The 19,030-nt window shown below is 43.9% G+C and overlaps 1 protein-coding gene across 4 annotated transcripts; it reads right to left on the reverse strand.

The window, feature by feature from the left end:
- Positions 1-7,342: 7,342 nt before the first annotated feature.
- Positions 7,343-18,044, reverse strand: TIMM10 (translocase of inner mitochondrial membrane 10). 4 transcript variants are annotated; one of them, XM_083415924.1, is made up of 3 exons: positions 17,901-18,044; positions 17,134-17,234; positions 7,343-7,680 (listed from the first exon to the last, which is right to left on the reverse strand). In XM_083415924.1, the coding sequence occupies exons 2-3, from the start codon at positions 17,202-17,204 to the stop codon at positions 7,479-7,481; spliced, it is 273 nt and encodes a 90-aa protein (XP_083272050.1). In that variant the 5' UTR covers positions 17,205-17,234; positions 17,901-18,044; the 3' UTR covers positions 7,343-7,478. The 4 variants fall into 4 exon arrangements, with proteins under 4 accessions (XP_083272050.1, XP_083272052.1, XP_083272051.1 ...); XM_083415926.1 differs by having other exon boundaries at positions 17,134-17,231; positions 17,901-18,040; XM_083415925.1 differs by having other exon boundaries at positions 17,134-17,231; positions 17,768-17,901.
- Between the last annotated feature and the right edge of the window lie 986 nt (positions 18,045-19,030).

The following is a 19,030-nucleotide window of genomic DNA, read 5'->3' on the forward strand; positions in this document are numbered from 1 at the left end:
GTAAATACTGAAAAGCTTTTCAGAACAAGCTTGCTTAGAAATTCAACCCTTGTCTATCTGTATACCAATGCAGCTGGATAGGGTGCAGGGAATGTTGCAAGACAGCATGTTTCTAAGTTAACCGTTCCCCTGTGTAACTGAGTCATTGGTTTATTTTATTTTTAAAAAAAATCCAACTCAGAACACCCTTGTGCTTCCCCTTTCTCTTCTCTGCACACATTCAACCCTATTGGACTGAAGTGCAGGAGCTGAGCGAGCTTTGGTTTGAAATAAACAGTATATTTTGTGTATGGAAAAACTTTCTTTTGTCTGTCCTGAACCTTCCAGCATTCCTCTTCATTGGATGCCCGTGAGTTCTAGTGTTAATGCAGGAAAGGATAAAACCATTTCCCTATCTGCTTGCTCTGCACCATGCATAGATTTATGCACTTCCATCATGTAACCTTTTCTCTAAACTACAAAGCCCCAAATGTCCGCTTCTCGTTGCGGAGTCGTTCCTTCCCCTTGATTGTTTTGGTTCCCTTTTTCTGAAACTTCCCGCTCTACAGTATCCTTTCTGAGGAGAGGCAACCAGAACTGTACTCAGTATTCCAAATGTGGGCGCACCATCAGATTTGTATTGTCCAGCTGGCCATGGCAGAAAACAGGATGCTGAACCAGGCAGGTCTTTTGTTTTGCTCCAGGAGGGCTCTTCTTAAGTTGCTAGCTGGAGGACTTATTTTTTTTGTTTTCAGCCCTGTGTTCTAGTTTATCCATGTCATTGCCTAGTTCAGACACAGCCAATGAGGTGCCTTCCTGGGATTCTCATCGATCCCAGTTAGCATTGCCAATGGTCAGGAACAGTGGAAATTGTTTTCCAGCCTTGTATTGAGGACATCACATTGGCAACCCCTGGACTGTTGAAGCTGGAGTTGTGGATTTGTATTCCTAGCAAACTAGATGAGAATCCTCCACACTCCTCTGTACACGTTATTAAAACAGCAAATAGAGCAGGAAGACCCACACCTGTTCCTTTGGAAAACCCCTTGCTCCTTCATTCGCTGCAATTCATTCCTGGCTCCATTTTGAGGGCACTTTTTCTGCAACCCGACACATCCCCCCCCCCCACCTTACAGGAGGCAGCTTTCCAATCCATTCTTCTTTCCATTTTATTTATGACAATGTGATGGGGAACCATGCCAGAAGAGAAATAGCTCAAAGCTCCTCCTGTAATTAAGAAACTCAGCCTATTCCAGGCCATTTCAACATCCTGAACACATATAAGATCCTTTGTCCAACCCCCTCCAAGGGTTCCTGGGTATGCAGTGAAGATGTTAAATGCCTTCGGCCCATAGGAGAAAACTGCTGCCGGATGCAGCACCGGTAGGTAATGAGGACAGAATGCATAAAATAGCTGCTCAAAATAACCTTGAAGCAAGCAATGATGAGTTAGTCCTGTCCAATTTAATTGGAAGGGCAAACGGAGCTGGAAATGCAATGAAGGATTCTGGAAAGGGCAGGTCTGGAGAAATCAAGGTAGCTGGTTAATGAGGGAGGTGAGCTGGGCAACGGAACTACATGCCCCCATATGCAGACAAGGGTTTTAAAGGTTATAACCAGCAGTGAGTCGCTTATGTACCATATGAATGCCAAGGAAGGCAAAGGAGCCCGAGGGAAGTGGCTCCAGGCCTAATTGGATGTGTATCATGCAAGTCAGCCTGGAGCTTATGGGGCAGCGTTCATGTCAGAGGAACAAATGAAGCTTTGCTTTCCTGCAGCATCGTACATGTGGAAAGTATAGCTGACACAAAAAGCTCTACCCTGTGAGCAACTGAAACCCCGACAGTGGAAAGATAGACCTGCATAAATGGGCCCAGTCAGACACAAGTCTGGCCTTGGGCAGGGTGACATGCCAGAAGGCGATGGGGACTGTCCCATGGCAGAGTTACATGCTGGTTCCAGCAATGGGATCAGCTGGGCTGCCGTCAGCCTAATAGACGTGTACATTTGGGCTGCAAGGCATATCCTTGGAGTGGAGAAATGCCAGGAAAACAACTTGTTCGAGGAAACCATATAGGAAGTAAAGCCAGTTGGGCCAATTAAAAGCAAATTGCAAGCATTGGTGGCTGCCGGTGGAGGCTTCCAAACGAACTCTGAAAAGTCCCTTCCTTTTTGGTACACTTCTGCCAAAACATACATGACAGCAGATTCCAAGAATAGTCCACAGGACAATGTTCTTTAGAAAACTTGGGAGGGTTCCTCCAATGAGAAGATATGTAACCACAGATAAGCTTCTGAAACTTGCCAAGAGAGTTCAGTTTGTGCTACACCACATTCCCAGTTCACACAGCGGGTGGGTGGGTGGGTGCGAGAGAGGATAGTGAGGCCCAGAGTCTAGGACAAAGGAAAGGGAACCTTTCCCAGCTCAAGGGCCACCTTCTCTTCTGCACAAGCTTCTGAGGGCCGCACGTCAATGGTGGGCAGAGTCATGACTATGAATGTTATCCTTTTAAAAGTAAGCTTGTTTCTACTTTCTATCCCCCCTCCAGCCAAGCAAGAGGCATTATCAGAGTTCAAAGGCACATTCTGGCTGGGATGCAAAGCAAGGCCAATGGGGGGAGTAGCCTGGAGGGCCTCATGGTTTGATGTTCTCCATCCCAGGCAAGCACCTGTATGAACTGAACGTGGGCAAGGGGGGGGGGGAGTAGATTACTATGTATTTTACTGTTTTATTTGTAAGATGCTGAGAATTATTCTTTTTTAAATTGAAGTGTGACTTACATTCTTTAAACAAAAGTGTGAAAGTAATAATAGATCAAGATTTCCCAGACAACCTCTGGATCGTTTGCAATAAATAAGCAATTGGACTTCCACTGGATGCAAAAGCCTGGTTCTCTGGCCCCAAATTCAGCTGGTTAATGAAGTGTGTATAAGGGGGAGTGCAGAAGTGGGGTTTTGGAGAAAAGAACAGCAAGCTCAAATCTGGTGCACAAATCCCACTGGGCTCAGCTCAGTGTGTTAAACGCCTCCCTGTTCCTTACTTCTAAGCGTATTATCTGCATCCCACTTTAGAGCAGCGTCTTCTGAAATACTACATGGCAGGAAGCTCCACTGAGTTCATAGGGGCTTGTTCCCAGGTAAATGCTGAGCCGTGGTCTAGGGCAGCTCTCGTGACCAAGTCAGGGATGAGTTGGGAGTTCAATATCTAGAAGGCCACAGGTTCCCAGTGTGGAGCCAGTGTAGTGTAGTGGTTGGAGTGGTTAAGAGTGGTAGATTCGTAATCTGGTGAACTGGGTTCGTGTCTCTGCTCCTCCACATGCAGCTGCTGGGTGACCTTGGGCTAGTCACACTTCCTTGAAGTCTCTCAGCCCCACTCACCTCACAGAGTGTTTGTTGTGGGGGAGGAAGGGAAAGGAGAATGTTAGCCGCTTTGAGACTCCTTAAAGGGAGTGAAAGGCGGGATATCAAATCCAAACTCCTCTTCTTCTTCTTCTTCTTCTTCCCAGGCCCTGGTAAGCAGGACTGCAGCTTTTAACCACTTTTTAGCTTCTGTATTAGTTTTCTAATAAGAACCAAAGTACACCCCCCCAAGTCTGCCCTAGACCATGGCTCAGAATATTTGTTATTGATTGCATGTGCATCCTACCTTCCTCCAAAGATCTCATGGTGGAGTATGTGATTCTCCCCCTCCTCATTTAACTCTCCCAGAGACCATGACCGACCCAAGTGCGGGAGGAGCTTCCTGGCCAAGTGGAGATTTGAACCCTGGTATCCCAGGTCCTAGTCCAACACGGTCTAGTCTAACCACTACACCACATTGGCTCTTCAGGGAAAACAAGCAGGAGCTCCTCATGTAGGAAGCAGCACCTGGAAGCATAACGTTTGAAGTTCACTGCTGCAGAAAATCATGAGGAAGAATAAGCAACAGATTAAGATCCAATACACCTGAGTCCCACTGAGGCGGTGAACTTTTCTAGCAGGATGTGAGAGGTCTTGATTTTTTACTAGCTCCCTTAATTGCTCCCGCCCCTGCCCCTCTCGCTCCCCCTTGCCCTTTCCAGCCACCACGGGGTGGACTCGAGAGCTCTGCAAAGCAGCCGCAGCACAAGGGCCTGGCCCTGTGCAGGCATCAAACCGCAAGGAAGGCTTGCCAAATAACTTCCAGCATGTGGTTTTAAATAACTTCTAATTGCTTTAAGCAGCTCTAATTGAATAAGTCACCCTTTGGCTAAACACAGCTGGTATTTAATTAGAAAATGCAGAATGAGGCTGTAAGAAATCAAAGGGGCCCAATTATGAGGTATACTCATAAAAAAATAACAGTAAGAGTGCCTGAAAGTTGTTACACTCACACATTGTCGGTAAAAAAAATAAAAAGAAAGAAAAGGCACGTGTTTTGCAATGCCCCCTGCTGGCCACAACGAAAAGCACAGCAAATGTTTAAATCCAGAAACAAAACACTTCTTCACGGACCATTTGGTTACAATCATGCTAGAAGAGGGAGGGGCGAGAGTTTAATGAAAAACAGCAGCGTGCCTCCTCCTTTGCAGAGGATCAAAGGGAAGGGAGGTCGGATCTCCAGTTCAAATCGTACAGAGAAAGGGCTTGAGGGCTCCCAACGAAAAGCACCAGAATGGAGGTGGCATAACAAGCACATCGGGAGAATTAAGTTTTAGCAAATATGGTGAGGGCTGCTGGAAGTTTACCCATTTATTATTCTTTTCTCACACATCCAGTTTTCCAGTGTGTCAGAATTTCCGCATGGCCTTCTCCTCCGAGTGCACCTATTAAGATTGACATACATTCTGCTCTTGGCAGAGACACAGATGCCGCCCACGCTTATCCCTTCACCAGCATCACCCTTGAACTTCTGCGAAACCCTGTGCCTTACTGCTGCAGGCACAGAAAAGGAAATAAATATGAACAAAATCACAATCTTACAGGCTTTAGTTCCCTCTAGTGGTTGCCTTCTGCAATTGCAGGCAGCTTCCTTTTTCTTTTTTTGGTGCCCTGCCAACAGCAGTGTGACCACTAATGCTCATTTCATTTCAAATTTTTCATAGTTCAAATTAACTGTGCTAACATGCATAGCTTGCCAGGTAATGTGCGTATCACACTCTACTCAAAACATCTTTTGAAGAAGACTCAGGACACTGAGCTATCTCATACAGGGCTCGGAATTATTTCTGCAGTTAACTCAGCAGGTGACTTCAGATTTTTAATTTTGGACTTCCCCTGTAGCTTTCCTGACTTGCTTGAATAATCAGAAGTGATTTTCTGTGCTAACAATATTATGTGGCACCCTTGCTCTCCCACTGTTATGGGCAGATAATCTTGCAAATAGCAAGGCATAGACTATATGTGTTTCCCAGCTGGGGGCCATATGGTGAAAAGTGTGTAAATGGGGGGGGGGGCATAGCATGAGGCTAGGGGGGCACAGGTAAAGGTAAAGGGACCCCTGACCATTAGGTCCAGTCATGGACGACTCTGGGGTTGCGGCGCTCATCTCGCTTTACTGGCTGAGGGAGCCGGCGTACAGCTTCCGGGTCATGTGGCCAGCATGACTAAGCTGCTTCTGGAGAACTAGAGCAGCGCACGGAAATGCCGTTTACCTTCCCACGGTACCTATTTATCTACTTGCACTTTGATGTGCTTTCAAATTACTAGGTGGGCAGGAGCTGGTACCGAACAATGGGAGCTCACCCCGTCGCGGGGATTCGAACCGCCGACCTTCTGATCAGCAAGCCCTAGGCTCTGTGGTTTAGACCACAGTGCCACCCCTGTCCCAGGGGGGCATAGAGGGAAGGAGATGATTTTTTAAAAAAAAAAAAATCCTGATTGGCTGGCTATCCGCTTGGCCAATCACAAGCAGGTAAGGCCTAGGACTCCTTTCTGTCACATGTGCATTTTCTTTGAGCAGTCCTGGGAAATCACTGAGGCTCCTGCTTTGACCAGTAGAGACCGCTATCCAGAACCCCCAGATCAGTTAAGTGCAGTGGTGGGGTGGCAATGGGTAGGGCTGGGCGAGCCAGAGCTCCTAGTTGCTGCCACCAGTGCTGGGCTTGGTGGCAGCCTGGGCCTGACTCTGCAAGGCGCAGAGTCCAATCCATCCCAGCGCCTAGTGGATCAGGGCCTTTGGATGTTGCCAAGGGTTGTGGGGTCCATTGGCACTGTAAGCCCGGCTCTGCAAGACGCGGAGTGAAATCCACCACAGGGCCTAGCTGATCAGGGTCGTCTGGTGCTGCTGACTGGCGTCTAGTAAATAACTAAGTGTCTAGTCAGAAGAAAGCTGCACTGAGTTCAGTGGGCCTTACTCCCAGGTAAGTGGCGGTAGTGTTTTACCTAGGCAGCCAGGGCTTCTCCGGATGACAAGATCTTTTTGCACCAGGTCAGTGAGGACCACTTGCATTTTAAAACTCTCCCATATATACAGAACTCCATGTGCACCTTTTGGACTGTATCTGTAGCTTTCCCCCTCTGTGTCAAATAACTTGGGTCAAATAAGTGTTGTTAACTTTTAATAATACATGGAAGGTGGATCTTCCTCAGGAGGTGGTGGACTCTCCTTCCTTGGAGGTTTCTAAGCAGAGGTCGGCTGGCCATCTGCCATGGATGCTTTAGCTGAGTTTCCTGCATTGCAGGGGGTTGCAATAAAAAGATAACCATTGGTGTCCCTTCCAGCGCTATGATTCTGTTTTTCTGCTTCAACATCATTTCATTATGTATCATTTTATGTAATTGTATTTTGTTTAAATTATAAAAATTATAAATAAAACATGTTCTATTTACAAACAAAACATTGAAATAGGCCCTTTCTACCAGTATGACCGGGGAGGGGGGCATGAGCATAGCCAGGATTTTTGTTGGGGGCAGGCTTTTGTTAGGGGGCAGAACCTCAGATTTATATTGATTTTTACTTATTTGGGGGGCTGCTGCCCCGCCCCCCGGCCATGGGGAGGCCACAGGAAGGAAACCAGGTCAGAAGGGGGCCATGGTCGGGAAACACTGGACTACATTTCAACTCTTTTAGTCTAAATAGCACGTCTTGTAATTGAAGCATTACCTAAATAAGAAAGATTATAAACTCTGCTTCTACCACTGTTCTGCTATTGCAAGAGAGCAGCAAGAAGTCACCAAAACCACCTGTGAAACCGGCTTTTAGGAAAGTGAATCCACCCAGAAGAACAGAATGTGCCAAAGGGCATTCAGTCTCTCTGCAGCCTTCAAATTTATGCGCTGGCACAAGAAAGCTCTCTAGGACCCCACAGGTGAAGAGGATCTCCCTTGGCAAGAGAATCGCAGATTGCCCCCATCTTCCATCAGGCCTAGCAAGGAAGGACGAAAACTCCAGCATACCTGGTCGTTAGCAGGTAATATAATGTTCAACATTTTATTGGCAAAAGGAGGGATCAACACAGAGTCCAGGCACAAAGTAGGGGAAAGGGGGTGGTAAGCACATGTTGTCCATTATCAAAAGTGTGCGCGTGTATTTGTTGGTGTTACGCCGGCCCAGCCCCCTGCTGCATCCTCTTCATCAGCTCCTCATCCTGCATTGAGAGCTCCGTCAGCTTCTTGCCCATGCGCTCATGGATGTCCAAATACTTGGAGACGCAGCGATCCAGGCACACAGACTCTCCCTTGGACAGCTCAGCCTCCTTGTAGTGCGGAGGGACACATTTGCGATGGCAGGCATTGGTCATTCTGGGGCACAGCAAGGAAAGAACAGAGTGTGAGCGGAAGGAAGTGGCCATCTTTTGCCTGTTCTGAGCCGGCTTTATTTATATTCAGCTAAAACAAGCACATCACAGTTCTTGCCTAAAAGCTCTATATCAAAGCCTAAAAAGCCATGATGTTTCTCCCCTACCACCACCCAAATTCTAATGATCACCAACACAGTCATCCTAAAGAAATCTGTGTTTTCGTCAGTGCTAAAGTTCTGCAACCTGCCACTTTTGGGGCTACCAATGGCCTTGCCTCTGCTGCTCTGAACTCATGCAAAGCCTGGTGTCCCTTAGGAACTGTACGTAACTCCACAGAACAGAGTGACCTGGTTTATTTCAGTTCCAGACTTCCTAATCTGCCTGACACGCTTGCAAAAATGAGCAGCACCACTTCACTCACCTGCTGCCAATTTTGCCCCAGGATATAGGGATAAAGGACAGTACCTTATTAGTAAAAAAAAACAACCACACACAAAGCATTCAAATGCAAAACTCTATTATTATTTTATGTATTATCTACTAAATTCATATACTGCCCTTCATCACAAGGTTTCAGGGTGGTTCACAGAATAACCACTACCAAATGTCAATCAGCATCATGAACTTTGGGATTAAAGAAACTTGTTAAAACACCTCTATTTCTCTACTGCAGCAGGTTGTCTGCATAATCTTACCTGTAAACAATTCCACTCAGGCAACTTTCCCATATAAATCCTTGATCACCACTCTAACTTCCTCCTCCTCCTCCTCTGTCTCTCTTACAACCCTCATCATCCTTCAACTGTCTCTCCCAAATGACATCCTTCACATACTGCAGGGAACTTCTGTCAATTAGACTATTTCTTCAGCAGGTCAGGTGTAAGATTCTAAAGCTATAATTCTAACCCTGTTTACCTGAGAGTAAGACCCATTAAATTCAATAGGGTTTAGTTTCTGAATAGACATGGTTAGGAATGTGCTGAAAGTTATTTCCCAAACTTAATATATCTGTTTACAATTCTAACCAATTGTACAAACACACACGATATTGTCATATCCCATTTAAAAACTAACCGACTGAGCCCTAGGCAATCATTTTGTCAGGGACACACAGTCCACTTCACAGTGAAATGATTAAGACGTACATTAAGGCAGACAAGGAGTGTTTTTGAGTAGCCAACCAGCTTCAGGAACATCTAAGCTGCTACATCCAAATAAACATGCATGCAATCAGTTTGCATGGCTACAGTCCCTCCACACTTACTTGTGTGTAAGCCCCCAGCGAACATTCAAATAAATGTGCATAGGATCAGACTGCATGCCTTCCAGGCTAGAAAAATCTCAATAAATGTTTTTCCTCCAGCTGAAGACTGTGGTAGTCAGTGTCTGCTTGACTCCTTTGCCTTATTTGGTGTCTGAAAAAGATTCCCTGCAACAAAGTGTCTCTGCTCCAGTGTCAAGGCAACAAGCGAATTAAACAGCTGAGCAACTAGAGGGTAAGTACGATCCTTTTATATAAATCATTGGTTTAAACAACACAGTAAGACCACTGTGTGCTAAGAGCTTAATCCTGTAAAACTTAGAACTCAGGAGCTATAAATTCTAGCGGTAGTAAGTCTGTAGAAACCTAGCTTTCATCTCTACTCAAGCAGGGCCACAGTATAGCAGAAACTGAGATAAAATTTCAATTTTAGAGAGGTGGCATTAAACAACATAAAATCAACCTCAGATTTATGATTCCCCATGCAACAGAGTAACCCTTAACCATTTTGGTCCAGAATACCTTAAGGACCATCTAATGGCTTAGATTCCTGTCCAATCAGTGAGGAAGTCACTTTGGGGAAGTCACTGTTAATGGTTCCCTAAGGCTCAGATGCAAGGCTTGTAACCACCAGTATTGCCATTAGTATTGTGGGCCCAGTCTTATAGAACTTCTTCCACTTGAGGTCAGACAGGCCCCTTCCTGACTGAACCTCTGAGGACTAAAAAAAATAATAATCCAGCAGGCATTTTAATCGTAGTTTGACTGTATAGTTCTAATTTATACTTATTTTTGGATTGTCTCTTTTTAAACTGCTTAGAGAGTATTGTAGGTAAGCAGTATACAAATTGTTTAAACAAATAATGCATAAATAAATAACAAAAATAAACTAGTGACAGAGTAAGCCTAGATTTTAAAAAGCAGGCTTAGCTTTTAGATCAAGCTTAGTATAGTATAGACTTCAGTTAAAAAGGATGGTAGAAAAGGACAGTATAGAACAGGAGTCAGCAACCTTTTTCAGCCGTGGGCCAGTCCACCATCCCTCAGACCATGTGGTGGGCCGGACTATTTTTTTTTTTGGGGGGGGGGGGAATGAACGAATTCCTCTGCCCCACAAATAACCCAGAGATGCATTTTAAATAAAAGGACACATTCTATTCATGTAAAAACACGCTGATTCCTGGACCGCCCGCGGGCCGGATTGAGAAGGTGATTGGGCCGCATCCGGCCCCCGGACCTTAGGTTGCCTACCCCTGGTATAGAAGCTAATGCACAAGGGCAAGATTCAGCTGAAAGTTTCAGTTCAGTTTAAATAAAACTAGTTCAGGTTTTCAAAGCTAAAGTGTAACTTACAAGTTAAAAACTACGGAGTAATTTGCACTTTAAAAGGCCACAGTACAAGTGCAGTGTAGGACTGCTTTAAGGTTATTAAGTGCAGCATACAAGCTAAAGTCAAAGAATTGGCTTCAGCACCATATATACCAGTTAAAAGCTATTTTCAGTTTTAAAAGCAAACTTTCACAGCAAGTTAATCCCCAATTAATCACTCCCCACCCCGATAAAAAAAATTCTCCATACCCAGGGTGTTAAAATGACCTAAATTCACACACCCCTTCCAAATTCCTACTCACCGGAATTTGAACAAGCCCAGCAGTTGTGTTACAACTTGGTGTTTTTCAAATGAGAACTTCCTGATCTAACTAGCTGCATTAGCAAGTGGGGAAAGCTAGCCAGGGACATAAATCTGGAAAAACCTAGCCAGGGAGCCTGGTCCACAAGCAAGAGGAGAGCCCCTGTGGATGCCTCTTTACTTATCAAACCTTTATTAGGCATTATACAAATAAAACCATAAAAGAGAAAATAAGATATAAAAGCCTTGAAATATATATAAAAAGGCAGCAGTTGGCTACATACATATATATATATATGCATATAGAGTCAGTGGTTTTCCTTGTTAACCTGCTCCTTGGAGAACTGCTACCAAAAACTCGGCTACCCCCGCCGTTACCCTTTGGTCAACGTCGGATAGGCAGAATCCCACACATTCACCTTGCTGGGGTTCCAGACCACCCAAAGGAGGGGACAGCACGCGTTGACGGAGCGTACGGTACAATGGGCAATGAAAGAGAATATGCTCTACGGTGTCCGGGACATTCATAGAACATCTGCAGAATCTCTTGTTTCTGGGAATGTTTTGATATCTTCCCCTGACAAATGCTGAGGGAAAAACATTCAAACGGGCCAGCATAAAAGCCCTACGTTGGGCTGGGATTATTAATTTAGTGACGTAATTGGCTCTGCCAGCTAAGATATTTAAACCATAGAATATGGGAGAGCAAATTTTGTTTACAGCTGCCATAATATTTTGCCTCTCGACATCCTTTAGTCTAGTTAGGATATTATGGAAAATGTATTGCTCGTTAGAATTGTACAGGGGCTCCAGCTCGATGCCTAAAGATTCAATCTTTTTTTCGAGGTACTGATACCATCTTGATTTGTAGGAGTCTTTGAGCAAATCTGCGAGCAGACTTGATGGAGGGCAGCGAAAATGGCAGCGTAACCAGTACTTTATTGAGGTGGACCAGGCCCAGTATTCCATTGTGTGTATGCCTATTTCTGCACACATTGTTTCATATTTAATCGCAGCTGGGAGTCCAAGAATACGTCTCAAAAAGCTGGAGTGAATCTTTTTTAAATCACTGTTATATGCTTGGACCCATAGCGGGATTCCATAGAATATCTGGGATTGCACTTTTGCTTGGAATATCTGATTGGCCGCAGGAATAAATTGATTGCCTTTCTGATAATAAAAACGGGCAACTGCTGATGAGGTGCACTTTGCCTGTTTTATGGCATTTGTGCGATGATTTGCCCACCCTAAATTGCTCTGGAATAAGATTCCCAGATACCTATAGATTTTCACTTGTTGGATTTCTTGCCCTCTTATTTTCCATTTCTCTAATTTCCAACCATTCGAGAAGACCAAAATTTTTGTCTTCTCGTAATTTATAGAGAGTTTGTTACATTCGCAGTAAAGGATCAGAGAAGATATAAGACGTTTCAGACCCAAGCTCGTTAATGATAGTAGAACAGCATCGTCTGCGTATAGTAACAGAGGAACTGGTTTCTGATTAAGTTTAGGGGCATGTGATTCTGTTTTTTGAAGGTGATCTGGCAAGTCTGATAAGAATAAATTAAATAGAAAGGGGGCAAGAATACACCCTTGTTTTACCCCTTTCGAGTTTGGGATGTCTGATGAAAGGTGACCTTTGGTGTTAAGTTTGACTTGACAGATATTGGAAGAGTATAAATTTTGTATTAGAATCAATAAGCGCTGGTCAATTTTTAATTCTGCGAGTTTCCTCCACAGCTTTGGGCGGTCAATTGAGTCGAATGCACCACGAAAATCTACAAAAGCAGCATATATCTTAGATTGCCTTTGAGATCTGTATTTTTCAACCAAATGCATAAGTATAAGGCAGTGGTCTAATGTAGAGCAACCTTTGGAGAAACCTATTTGTTCTTTCCCTGGTAAATTTAGATTTTTCATCCAGGTGAGGAGTTTAGATAAAAGGTGCTTAGCGTAGATTTTCCCTATCACTGATAATAGGCTTATCGGTCTATAATTCCCTGGTTCTTTTGGGTCGCCATTTTTAAAGATTGGGATAATTATTGATCTTAACCATATCTCAGGTATGATCCCATATTTATCTATGAGAGTAAACAAGTGAGCTAAGGGTTCTGCCCACCAATCTATATAGGTCTTAAATAATTCTATTGGTAGACCGTCTGGCCCAGGAGATTTCCCCGATTTGAAATTTTTAACTATCTCTCTAATTTCCTCTTCTTCTACCCTTGGCCACTCCTGGAGTTTATTGATTTTATTTTTAGTGGTTTCATTTCCTTTAGGTTCACTGTGTAGATTGTTAAATACAGATGTAAAATATTGGGACCATTTGGATTCTGCAATTGGTGGTAGAGTTAGTTGATTTTCGGCTTTCAATCCTCCGTACACTAGGTTCCAGAGCGCTTTGTTGTTTTTACTCTGAATTGAGTCGAGTAATTGTAGCCATTTTTGGGTTGCATATTTCTGTTTCTTTTCGGCCAGAATGTAATGATATTTTCTTTTTTCATCAAGATAAGAGGGCTCTAGTTTAGTGCAATTATTTTTAAATGTTTGGCGCAGTTTTCTTTTTAGCTGGAAACATTCATCATCAAACCAAGGGCTAGCGCTATATTTAAGTACCCAAGCTTTAGGTGGAGTACCGAGTTCTACGAACATTTGGAAGATTTCATTATAAATTTTCGGAATATCGCTGTAGGAATTAGCGGTCTTTAAGTTGGATAATACTTGCTTTCTCAGGTTGGCTGTAAGTTTTTGCCCCACTGCTGCGCTCATTTCCTGGGACCATTTTAATTGGGTCATTTGTTTGTATTGAGAGGGTTCTATGATATTGTGCTTGGTTATTTTGGTTTCATCCTTTAAGTTAATAGACAACAATAATGGCTGATGGTCGCTTTCAGTACGCGTTCCAATTTTGAGGTCTATGATCGAATTTATAATATTATAAGGGACAAGAATATAGTCGATGACACTGCATCCTCGGGGGGAGAAGTATGTAAACTCCCCGCTTCTATCGCCTTTTGTTGTACCGTTCACAATCTGCAAATTAAAGTTGTTACATAATTCTAGTAGGCGTAAGCCTTCGTTGTTTACAACCCTATCTCTGGAGAATCGTCCTATTTTCAGGGCATGTGCGATATCATTATCAGTGTTCCAGTTTAGTTTGCTACATAGTTGTTCATTGTTGGTTCCCACTCTGGCATTAAAATCACCTGCTATTATCAATGAGGCATTTGGGTATTTGTCGGTCAAATTTTCTATATAAAAGGTTAGTTGTGACCAATTATCACTGTTGCTGTTGTTTTTGGATGGGGGGATATAGACATTTACAAGTAGCAAAGTATCGTCTTTTTGGGTTAAAAGTAGAGCTTGTGCAAGTGGTAAGCATTTTTCTAGCTGCTTGATTTCAAACCCTAAGTTATCTTTGATCATACAACAGAACCCTGCTTTCGGCCGGCCCTTCATGTTTGTTTTCAATGCGGGTTTCGTATAGGAGGAGAATCCATTGATTTTAATATCTCTAGTTGACCATGTTTCTTGTAGAAGTATTAATTCAAAATCTTTAAAGAAGTTCATTAGGTCTGGGTCTCCATCTTTGTTTCCCCACCCTGCAATATTCCAGGACAGCAAACGTAGGATCCGTTTTTGAGTTGGTGGCTGGTTGATGGCATTTAGTCATTCTAGTTCTGTTATTGAGTCCAGCGAGGGATTTTGTCTTGTGCCAATACAGCCATTTGTCGTTGCTTTCGGTGGGGGACATAATGGTGGATCTTTTAGATTCTTTTTTGGAGTGCGGGAAATTAAAATTTCCTCCCTTTCTTGATTTTCTTCCTTAGCTGTTCCTTGTTCCTGAGAAATTTCTGTGGCTGGTGGACTATTATGGACAGTAGGACTGTTTTCAGTCTCTACTTCCATTTCTTTAGTCTCATTTGATGTTGAGCTCAGTGTGTCAGGTCTGTTAGAGGTCATCTTTTGTTCGGTAATATTAGAGTCCTTTATAGTACTTAAATAAGGGGTACCTATTTCGTTTGGAGCTAGTATTTGATATCTCAGCCAGGAATTTGTAGTCTCATTGCTGGAGTTTTTCCTTGTCATTTCATATTTTAAAGGAGGCTGGATTTGAAGCTCTGCATCTATGCATCTGAAAGTTCCATTAGTAGCTCTCTTTTTGACTATGCATTTTGGAGAGAGGGCTGGTAAATGTGGAGTTTGATTGTGTATTGTTTCTACTGCATTTTGTTGACCTTGTTGGTGAATTTCGGTCAATCTGGCCTGTAGTTTCGTCAGTTTACTGAGTATGTTTATTTGTTCTTTATCTGGTAGGTTGGTAAAATTACTCAGCAGATCTTCTTCTTCTGGGACTGTCCAGTCTGTTGTGTCAAGGACGAGGCTGTTATTTGATGCTACAATCGCATGGTTTGGGAGCTTGGATTTTTCTTGCGTGATTTCCCGGGTAGCTGGCTGCGGTTTCTCCCATCTACTGGGTTCTTCCACGGGAGTAGGGCAGATATCGGCTTCTGGTGGAATGGCCTTGTTCATCTTGTTCTGTCTTTTGGATGCAATCAATGGTCTGAGTGATATATGGATGCCTCATCAAGGAGTGAGTTCAGCAACAGGATGAGGTCAGGGCAAAATCCTTTGGCCTGCCCCTTAGTGACCTAACATGTCCCAAGCTCCCAAGTAAACAAACAATAAATTGTACAGAATGCCACGCGTACAGCTACCTTCCTTTTGGATAAAGGTAATGGATGTGTGCTTAGTAAAATGAGCTCCTGGTCCTCAGTTTGTTCCCTTGAAGGCAAGGTGGATGACCTGAAATAAGGCCAAGAGAGGTTGGTGGACAAGGCCTCTGGGGACAAGCTGTGTCCCAAGGTGACAACTCCTCTGCTGACATACAGAACGACTCTCTATGCAGGGGTGCCCAAACTTTTTTCAAAGAGGGCCAGATTTGATGAAGTGAACATGCATGAGGGCCGACCAAAGTTGCTGAGCTTTTTTTTACAATTTTACCCCATGACATATACTGCCACGGGGGCCGGATTAAATTTTAAATTATTAAATTGACCGGCAGGCCGGATTAGGCTCCCGAAATGGGCTTTGAACATGCCTGCTCTAGGGGAAGGAGTGCACCACTCTGAGCAAGAGGAAAATGAACTCTTATAATGACCCAGTCATTGGGGTATGAGCTGATATCCTCTCATGCAAAGGATACATCTCCAGGTGGAGACAGGGGTATCCTGATCGTGGGTGATTCAATCATTAGAGATATAGATAACTGGGTATGTGACTGTTATGCAGATTGTAGAGTGAACTGGCAGACACTGCTGGGGAGGAGTCAATGGCCATGGTGCATGTTGGCACTAGTGACACAGAGAAAAGTACTTGTGTGATCCTAAAAGAGAAATTTGGGTTGCTAGCTAGGAGGCTTAGAGTCAAGAACTTCAAGGTAGCTTTCTCTGATGTGCACAGGGCCAGCTAGACAGGAACAGCTGTGTGGTCTCAATGCATGCATGAAATGGTGGCATCTGGAGGAGGGCTTTGGATTTGACAGATGCTGGGGAATGTCTTTGGATAAGCTGGGCCTGTATAAAAGGAATCGGTTCCATTTAAGGCAGATTGTTGGTGCTTAAAAACAAAAAGGTGGCAAAGCATATTTTTAACTAATTGATGAAATCCCCACCATGTCTGTCTGTCTGTCTGTCTGTTTGTCTGTCTATTATTATACTATTAATTCAATTTAAATACCACCCTTTATCAAAAGATCCCAGGTAGTATACAACATTAAGAACACATTTTATGGAGCATAATAATAAAAACACAATAAAAGCATTAATTTGTGATATAATTTCCCCTGCGCAGGGCCAGCTAGATCACTTAGCAAGCAGCAACTAGAGCATTTGGGGTTTTTTAATTTAGCTAAGTGGAACATGGTAGAGACTTATCAAATTTTGACTGAACAGAGAAATCTTTTGCCATCTCTAATTATACTGAAATTCAGTGTTACCCAATGGAACTAACATACAGTAGGTTCAGGGTGGACAAACGTAAGTATTTTACCCAATAAGGAATTCTCAGACACAAGATGCAATGATGGACACCAGGTTATGACACCTAGATCTGTCAACGACTATGGTTAAATAAAACTTCTATGTTCAAATACAGTACCCCTGCGAGCACCAGCTGCTGGACAGAAAACAGGGAAGGATGCTTTGCCTGTATGTCCTACCTGTAAGCTTCCCAATTCAACCACATGAACCCTTGATCAGATTTTTTTAAAAGGCAATTCTATGATGTTATCCTATGTTTCTATTTTATGAACCACCCTGTGATCTTTGGATGAAGGGTGGTATACGTTAATAATATGTTCTGTACAATGTCTAGTAAGGTATAGGTCCTAAAATAGTACAATTTTGTTGGAGAATAATCTTGGAAAGTCTGGGGTACTTAGAGAAGCAAAACACAAGTCACAGCATACAGTGCCCGTATTGTTTTCATAGCTCTATTGTTTTCATAGCTCTTTTAAATGAGCACCACTGAGGAGTGCCTTCACGCTTGTGGTTAGTCGGTACCTGTTGTACATATCAGCCATCATCTCCACTTCCAACTCAGCCGCCAGCTGCTGAGCCCTCACAGGATCCATCACACATTCAAGTATTTGTCCTTGACACTGCTGGAGAACACAAAGGATCAGAACCCAAGGACTCTAGTACACAGACACACTCAAACACTATCAACAAGGTTGCCACTTAGTCTGTATTTTAGATCGCTGCTCAGTTTTTCAGTGGTCAGGTCCATCTGCAGTCCTGGCAGTAAAAGGGCAGATAAGTGTGAGCTGGTTTGCACCCCACCTAACAGATCAGTGCTGTGACAAGAGCAGACGCTGACCCTCTGCTGACCCACTAAAGCAGGGACAGGGAGCCCTTCAGATAGTCAGCCCATAGCCAGAAATGATGGAAGCTACTGTGCAGCAACATCTGGAGGGCCAGAGGTTCCCTGCATTAGGGGATGTGTGACCTGGATGCAGAAGACCACTGCTTGGGGTGAGGGAATATGGACCCAAATTGACAGCACAGGAGCTGCTGCTCTGTTTGCTTTTCAAAAGTAAAACTGGCAACGTCCATCCCGCCGGCTCACTGCTTCCCAACCTGACCCTCGCACCGCCCTCATTCCTCACAGCCCGTGTGAACCCCCCTCCTCTCGTACACGCGCACGGAGGGAGCGGGGAGCCCCCAGGCGGCAGCTCCCTTCCTCTCCCCTCGTCCCCCGCCTGGGCTCTTCTGCCCATCAACTCCCGCCAATTGGACAGCATGTCTACCTCACCACGAGCAACGCTCACCTCCAGCCGCAAATATCAACCGGAAGCACGAGGAACAGGCGCTTCCGCAGCGCGCCTTTCAGGGAAACCATAGAGACTTCCTGGCATATATAATGCCTTTCTAGGCGGCCTGTTTTTCCTTTTCCCCAGCGAGGGACCATGGCCCGTGTTGCCATAGAGTTCAGGAGGGGGTGATGGACGTTGGGAAGGAGGCGGGATTTCCTCAGTTGCGCTGTCAAGGGATGAGAAGCGGCTACGTCATCGCCCACCGCGGAGGGGCTTATTGCCTCATGTCTGCATTATTTACCTTGTGTATTATTTAGTGCGTTTCTTGTCTGCCTTTGTCTGCAAACGCAGGCCGAAGGGGAGAGGGGTTGTAAATAAAAATGCATGGAGGATTGCAAAGCAACACGAAGACGCAGCAGTTCACAGGAGGGGTTTTCCCTCCACTTCTTATGTGTTTATTTTTATGAAATCCAGCAGAAGCTGAAAGGTGCAACACACACACACACACACACACAAGCTATTTCATAATTCATTACAGCAACGAATTATAAGATGAATTACGGTAAATATGCTGCCTTTCAAGCATTTGTTTGATAACTGATCAAAAGGAGAGGGGAAACAGTTTGATTTGCATATTTACGGTAAATACTCCATGGGTGGTACTCAGTTTTACTTAGAGTAGACCCACCGAACTTGCTGTTGTTTACCTAGCTGGAAAATAATAATAGACTCTTGGGCAGTTGTGAGTACAAATGGATTTTCAACAGATTACTTTCTAAAACGGAATTGCATGCTTCTTTCTATCTGAAATAGGAATGCAGGAAGTTCTTTTCATATTCCAGGAGCTTTAAAGGCTGTGATTGTATGAATATTTATTTGATTACGGCTCTTTAGATTTAGTAGTCTTACTTCTGAGTACATTTGCACAGGTTTGTGCTGTGTGCTGCCTACTACATTGAACAACAAGACTTCTCAGAAAGCAAACATTTATAATATGTTATATAACATGTAACAGTTAGATGTGCTTTTGTTGGTTTTTTGTTTGGTCAGCTCCTGAAGCAAGCTTTTAATATCTGACCTGGACAATTAAGGAATCAGTCACATAGTTTCACTGATCTTATATGCAAGCTTAAAGAAAAAGCTAT

The sequence above is a fragment of the Podarcis tiliguerta genome (assembly GCF_965153285.1).
Source record: "Podarcis tiliguerta genome assembly, chromosome: 1".
In the NCBI taxonomy this organism is placed as follows: Eukaryota; Metazoa; Chordata; class Lepidosauria; order Squamata; family Lacertidae; genus Podarcis; species Podarcis tiliguerta.